Raw genomic sequence first — 7,817 nt, 5'->3', positions numbered from 1 at the left:
GCATGATTCTAAAACAATGTATAATTTTAATAGGTTGCTATTTTATTTTTATTTTAAAAATTATTAAAGCTCTACTATTGTTTATAGGCAACAAAAACTAACATTAATCATAGAAATTATAGTTTAAATATACAAACTATATTATTGTTATTTTAAAAAATATTTTCCCTTAAATTTTGCTTTAAACCTCCAAATATATTGGGTCGGTTCGATTCATGTAGTTGACTCCACAGTGGGATAATCTATACCACTTGCTCTACAAGCTATGATTTTTCATAATGAACAATGAAATTGAACCCTAAATTCCCAAAATCTCTGTTTTTCTCTTTTTGTTGGGAGTGTTAATGTATGTATCTTTACTCAGCATCTTCTATTACAAGGATAAACACCCAAATGAACAAATACAAAACACTACCTTTAAAAAAAATCATTTCAGCATTGGAACAGAGTTTACAAAAGTTGAACACCAACCAAATATTAACAAACTCATTTGGTTATCCAGTAGATCAAAATGAGAAATGTGCATACAGATGCCACAAGTGAAAGTATAAGGGTATCCATTGACTTTTTTCGCTTTATTGCCGACAGTATGTTATTTACCTGCAATGAATCGGAGGTTGTTTCATTGAAATCAAAACGTTCAAATTTTAAGCTAATCGAATGGATGAAATCTTCCTACAGTCAACATGTGAATGACGAAAAGAAAAATGTAAAATTCGATGATGATAAGAGGTATACCGTAGGGAGGCGACTGCCGACGTTGCTGAGCTTTGAATTGATGCCACCAAACGTTGAACGTTGGAAGACAAGTGCTCCTAGTGTTGCTTGTGCTTGTGAAATTACACCGTCCATCTGCAACACATGAATAAGCAGAACAAAACCACCAGAATTGAAGATCATTTCGAATTTCAAAGAAAAATCAAGGAATTATTCGAAAAAGCAAGATATGGAATATACTAAGTATTACATAGTTCTTAAAATTTAATTTAAATTGTTATTATGAAAGTTTTAATATAACAAGAAACCAATATACAAAAGAGTTCTTAGTTATAACAATGTGGCTAAAGAAAACAACATTTTATTTTAGAAAAGCACGTAATTGTTTAATATGACTGACATGTCCGGTATTTCGACTGATAGCTGCATGCTCTCTTAGAAGTGTATGCTGTTCAGATTCACCACCCTCTTCCAAGTCTAATCTTGATCTATCAAATTCTTTAAAATCGTCTAAAAGTGAAGCATGTTCTTGCTTTGCTCGATGACTTGAGCGGAGACGATAAAATTCCTGCAGTTCAATAACATCTATGCTTAGTTCATAGTAATGAATAAAAACAAAAACAAGTAAAACGTTACAAATCAAAGAGAAAAGTGGACTCGGTGCCAAAGATCCAAGAGTAATTTACAAGATTAAATAATACTTGGACAATCTGTATCAAGTACCAACTAGCTTACACTAGGATACACAATTCGGGAGTACCAATTTTACGGGGAGTCATAGCATTGAACAATAGAATTTAATCACAAGGTTTGCTATGTCTTTTTGCTGTGAACAGATGATCTTAAGATTGGATGAAAAAGCACCATAAAAACATAGGCAGTATAATCAATTGCGGCTCGCCGAAAATAACTGTTTGTTCAAATTCTACTACATTATAGTGCTCTCGTACCTCTATTTGACAGCATTTGATACTAAATAGTGAATCGCGGAACAATAATGATTTGTTCTAATCTCGGTATGTTATAGCCCTGCTATTTGAGATTGACAGGACTACGCATACAGTAACACAGTGTAATCGGGTAGTTCAAGGTCAGTCTGAAATAGAATACCTGTGCGAGATCTTGAAGAATTTCTTGGTGTCTAGTCAAAGTATGAGAAACCATATCTGAACCACCAGATGACACCCACGCTTGCATATGTGAGTTTACTTGTTGGAGTTGTTTTATTAACCGCTCAATCCAAGACTCTAGATCACTCTCTGCAGCATCACCTTTTGTCGAAACATTGGTAGAAACCAATTTACGATAAGCGTTCATCTGCTCATCCAATTGAGCTTCAAGTTTTCTTGCCTTCAAAAGATTGGAGGAAAACAATTCTGCTATCAATCATTTGCTTATATGATTATGCTTATAAAAAAGGAAAACAATTCCATGTCTTTTTCCATATTATAATGATGATCATGCTTATATGATTAGCAACTGTAAACCAATTTATATAAATGGCCAAAACAACGGGTAATTGGAACAAATTTTATACGCAGTATACAAAATCAGTTCGACTTCGATCAAAATCAATTTTGGCAACAAATTCTCACTCACAACATTTCAAATATTTAGAATCCAATCCCTTAAAGTCAAACCAAAACATCTTCATTTTTATATTTCAAACAAATATTTTGCCATTAATTAAAACCTATACACCAAACCAAAATTGTGCTCAAAGCACACATATACTCATTATACCTTCCCTTGTTGTAAACCACAAAACTAAAATCCTACATCATCTATGATCACGATTCACTACATTATCACATACATAGAGCTTTTTGCTTCTAAGTACAATAACCTTGATCAGATACTTTTAAACGATATTCGGCCTCGGCCTCGAGTGGATTCACATTTTAATTAAATGCTTAGGATATAAACGTTTGTCATACAAGGTGTTTTTAGAAATTATCTGGAAAACTTGTGAACATGTCATAAACTATTTTCATACGTTATCTCAAACAATTTCACAAGTAATTCTGTCAGTAGATGTGCTCAAATAAGTGAATTCAATCTATAATCGGACTCAAATTGACTCTTTGTAGGTACACAAAACTGATCAGATCACAATGCAAAAAACCTTGATTATTTCCCAAGCAAACTTTAGGTTAAAATGAACCTAAATCTAGGAACAAGTTCTCATCTACAGCATTTCAAATATTCAAAATTCAACTCCTTAAAGCCAAACCCAAAAAAAAGAAAAGATTTTTCTACTAATTAAAATTTGAAAATCTAGAAACTAAACTAAATCTTGTTCAAAGTACATATATCAAAAAAGGGTGCACATCTACAAATTGACAAAACCCCAGAGAGAAAAACCAAAACTTTCGCATATGGGGCATTCAAATTATACATACCCATATTCAAATTAGTGTAATTTACAGCATAAATCACATGATAAGGGAAAGAATAATAATTGGAACCTGTTTGCGAAGGGAATCCCATGAAGTAGGAACCTCCATGGCTGAAAAACAAAGATCAGAAATCAAAAATAAAAACTTTGAATCAAAATTTCGAATTGTGAATCTTCTGATGATAAATTTTGGGTTGGTTGAGTTGGGTTGTTTGACGATGAAGACAGTTCGTTTGCTTTTTTTTTTTTTTTTTAATGTTTTTAATTTGATTTTCAACCTAAAGAAATAAAAAATCTGAAAAAAAAGAGTTTGCTTACTCTACTGTAATTTTTTTGGATCTAACTAACTTTTTCTTTTTAAGTATTTAGTAAAAAAAAGTATAGAATGTTTTGACAAATAAATAAATAAATAAAGTATAAAATAAATTTTAAGAACATACTCTTACCAAAATAAAATATCAATAAAAAATATTTTTTTAAATCAATTTATTTATTTTAATTTTTAACTCATATACATTTTTTGGTTTATATTTTATTTGAGAAGGAATATTATATAATAAAGTGTTTGAATATACCAAAGATAAAAAGTGTTTGACAAATAAACTAAATAACAAAAAAAAATACTATTTATAATTGTTAAACTATATAATGGAAATATTATATATAATGTTATTTATATTTTTTATAATTATATTATAAATTTATTATTACATTTTTATTAAACTAGACAATGAATTTATGCATCGGAGAAGATTAATGTATTTTTTTTTATAAAATATTGTTAATTTTCGTACATGTTAGAAAAACATAAATGAAAAGGTGTATTGAAAAATTAAATTTAAAAATGAATTATGAATTTTTAATAAAATAAATATGCAATTTTATATCCAACATAATTTTTTATTTTTTATTCAAATAATTCAATTTTTTTAAAAAAAATCGAAAATAAATTTTATTTCAGATAATTTTTCAAATTATCCTACATTGAAACACTTGTGTCAGTTCAATTGGTGACTACCTTTTAATTTAAAGAGGAGACGTCATTTGGATTGACTTCTGCACATAGTGGTGTCAATCCAATTGGCGCTTATGTATTAAGTTTGAGAGATGACGTCAATTGGTTTGACGCCTATGTGTTGTGTAATTTTTCTTTGAAAAAATTGATATTTTATATAAAAGTCAAAATTGGAACAATTGATATTAATATTAATATGTGTTTACATACGAATATTAAAAATACTAATGTCGTTGACCAGGGTGACCCAACCGACTCCAGGTTCGACATTCCCTAGCTACCCGAACGCGTGGCCCTAGTCCACGTTGATGATTCACCCCAGATGTTTGAGGATTTGAGGACCCATGAACATCACCACCACCTACAGGAGATTCCCTAAGATATTCAGACAAATTCATAAAGTCATGTGTATGCAATGAAGCGTTACCATCATAGTTGAGTTCGTGACCCATGCCAGAGTAGTTGGGATGTGTTTGAGTTATTGGAGTGCGACCGGGACGATTGAATGACAGCATTGGCGTGAATGATCCGTCGAGGAAAGGTTGAAATGGTTGTTGTGGTGTTTGGTAGCCATATGGTTATTGTATGTTTTGTGATGTTTAGGCTTCTTAGCTATAGTAGGAGAGACGTTTGGTGTTAAATGACCACTGAGTGTTTTTGCTAAGGCGACTATGGTACGAGTGATGTGTTGGGTGGCATATCGATGTTGTGTGTCTTGATGATGATGATCTTCTTGTCGGTGGTGGTACAGGGCATGCTCTTGGTATTATGGTTGGGTGTTTGGCTTGTTAAGGTCATATGTTTGTCTGTTTATGGACCGATAATTTTGATGGGTAGGGGGTTAAGACTAATCGGTCTGGTAGTATTGTGGGGGTTAGATGTTGAACCTTTTTGTGTGTAAGTGACCTGTCGTGGGTCGTATAGGTACATATCTTCGGCGAGGAACTCAAATCCAATTGATATGTACCAAGCCATATAATTACGAGTTGGTTTTTCTTCGGCTGACATCACATCGTCACTTAAGACATGGTCTTGCCGGTGCTTTCATTTTTGACACTCGGATCTAGCGAAGCCTTGCCAAGGGTTAAAGTTCCATTGGTCGTTAACTCTTCGTAGATGTCATTCTCCGATGCGCAACAATCATTAATTTGTTTTTTTAGAAGTTATCAATATGTTATGTTGTTAGGATAATAAAATGAAGAAAATTAAAGTCTTAAAAAAATAAAAGACACAAGGCAATTATACTTGTTCCCCTTATCGATCAAGGATACATCTAGTCCCTTCACACATTGAAGGATTTTCCACTATATTGAAATCTTTGTACAAGTCTCACATCAAGACTTCTTTACAACCTTATAAAACATACACAAATACCAAACATATGGTGAACTTTGAACCATCCTAATTCAAATGACCTTTTTTCACAAACATTAAACACTATGATGAACTTTGAATTAACTCAATTCAAATTACCTTTTTTTACAAACACCATACATTATAGGGGACTTTGAATCATCCCAATTCAAAGAACTTTTTTTCTACAACTTATCATCACAAACTTGATTATTAAGTCACAACACATACACACACACACACACACACACACACACACACACACACACACACACACACACACATACACACACACACACACACACACACACACACACACACACACTTTGAATGATCTTGAATAAATTTGATCTTGGCTTGATTCCAAGTATAACCATTTTTTCTTCCCTTTCTTAGTATGATAATTCGATCATATAAATCTCAAGTGCTTACAATATTTGAATGAAAGTTATGCACAAAGTTTCATTGTTAAAGTTGTATGAACACTTGAAAACTTGTTTGAATTGTATGAATTAAATGTATGAAAGATATGATTTGAATTTCATATGTATCTAACCTTATATACATTATATCACTAGTGTAAAAAGTATATACAACAACACCAACGATACCACGGTCATTTGAAGGACCGTGGTGATATCTCTAAATCCAAACGCCAATATATTTGTTTATTTTTTAATTAAAAATTGTAAACTTATTACCATAATTAGGGATGGACAACGGGCCGGGATGGGCGGGTTCGGGCCCAAAAGTGCCCCCCAACTCAACCCGCGGTTGAATGTGCGAGGTCCATTTCCGCCCAAATTTTAAATCGGTTTGAACGGATTGGGTCTAGACGGGTCCGGGTTGATGCAAACGGTTTGTTCGGGTTGTTGAGTTAATTGAGTTTTCAGGCCAATGATATATTCAGCCTTTTCACAATTTTTTTACAATTTAAAAAATTAAAAGGAAGTATATACAAATACTAGTATATTATTGATATGCGTAAGAAACATAAGTTCGTTAGCTAAAGATGTGAACAATATGATTGAAATGAAAATTAAACATCAATTAATCCTACTTTGAAATGTTGAACAGTCTATGTTGTCTTTATCTGATGTTGTAAAGATGTGAACAAAGGAAGGACATATTAGTGCTCTCAAATAATGGTCTTCTGTTACCTTAACACAATTCTAGCGCACAATCATAGTGAAGATAGAGCACCAAATTCAAAAAACAAAATGAAACAAAGTTTATCAAACACAATAACATATAAGAAACAACATATATTTTAACATTCATTATCAAGAACATACCAAAAGAGGGGAAAATAAAAACAACTCAAGATGAATGTGGATCATCAATTACTGTGATTAAAACAGAACAACAATGCCAATAAAACACAAGAAAAAATATCAATTATTGTCATACCCCAAAATTTGCCCGTTAATATTACAAGGCATTTTCCAGGACATTCCAACTTATTTTCCAAGGCACTGATCCCAAAAGAGCAAAGGCCCGGCTCACGAGTGGCCCAATCCAGAAAATGGCCCAAACTGGCCTGCTCGCTAGGCGAGCAATTCCTTCGCCTAGCGAACCCTTCGTTATGCCACTCGCCTAGCGAAGCACCCAATCCAGAAAAAGCCCAAACTAGCTTGCTCGCTAGGCGAGCAACTCCTTCGCCTAGCGAAGCTTGCGATATATCAGAATTTTCGGGCTTCATTCTGAGCCCATTAGGTCACAACAAGAGCATTATAAATAGCCAAGCTTCAGTCACGAAAAGGGGACAGACGAAGACGGACGGAAACCCTGGCACAGAAACCTTGGAGGCTACCTTAGAGAGTTCCGAGTAAAGAAACCCTGAAGGCCGCTCCTCCGCTCCGAAGCAACCGCCGCCCAACTCCATCCGATACCAAAAGTGGTCAGTCCCTTCAACATAGCAGCTTAGTTGCAAACAGGTTTGCGCATCACTACTGTTTTATGCTTTTAATTGGTAATCTCTATATACATAAAGCATCATGATTAAATTTTCGGATATGTAATTTGATTTCACATGCGAGTTTAAATATGCTTGAATATCCTGAATGTTTGTCCATGCTATTCCTGTAATTAAATGCCATAAAGTTCAGGGTTCCGGAGATCATGCTGCTATCAAACTCAAAACTCGCAGCCGCTCGCTAGCACATCGCTAAGCGAGCCTGTAGCGAGCACTCGCTAAGCCTTCGCTAGGCGAAGCAGAAGCGAACGGGACAGTGGCTGCTTTGTTTCTTTTCTGTTCTGCCTTATGTTTATCTAATCCAGATTTATTATGATTCTGCATTATTTGGCCTGACTTTAGAACTGTTGTGTTTATTT

At 33.6% G+C, this 7,817-nt stretch overlaps 1 protein-coding gene across 1 annotated transcript; it reads right to left on the bottom strand.

The window, feature by feature from the left end:
* Positions 1-291: 291 nt before the first annotated feature.
* LOC127105359 (Golgi SNAP receptor complex member 1-1) lies at positions 292-3,403 on the bottom strand. The gene is made up of 5 exons (XM_051042532.1): positions 3,186-3,403; positions 1,828-2,067; positions 1,118-1,285; positions 739-852; positions 292-600 (listed from the first exon to the last, which is right to left on the bottom strand). The coding sequence occupies exons 1-5, from the start codon at positions 3,222-3,224 to the stop codon at positions 487-489; spliced, it is 675 nt and encodes a 224-aa protein (XP_050898489.1). The 5' UTR covers positions 3,225-3,403; the 3' UTR covers positions 292-486.
* Positions 3,404-7,817: the final 4,414 nt, after the last annotated feature.

Source organism: Lathyrus oleraceus, chromosome 7 (genome assembly GCF_024323335.1).
Source record: "Lathyrus oleraceus cultivar Zhongwan6 chromosome 7, CAAS_Psat_ZW6_1.0, whole genome shotgun sequence".
In the NCBI taxonomy this organism is placed as follows: Eukaryota; Viridiplantae; Streptophyta; class Magnoliopsida; order Fabales; family Fabaceae; genus Lathyrus; species Lathyrus oleraceus.
This window is presented reverse-complemented; position numbering and strand designations above follow the sequence as displayed.

What these genes read in the sequence shown, in the direction of transcription:
- LOC127105359 (XM_051042532.1), bottom strand. Translation starts at nt 3,224, where the DNA reads ATGGAGGTTCCTACTTCATGGGATTCCCTTCGCAAACAG. An exon ending in TTCTTCAAGATCTCGCACAG is followed by an intron (nt 1,286 to 1,827) that starts GTATTCTATTTC and finishes ATTGAACTGCAG; the next exon opens with GAATTTTATCGTCTCCGCTC. An exon ending in TCAGTCGAAATACCGGACAT is followed by an intron (nt 853 to 1,117) that starts GTCAGTCATATT and finishes CATGTGTTGCAG; the next exon opens with ATGGACGGTGTAATTTCACA.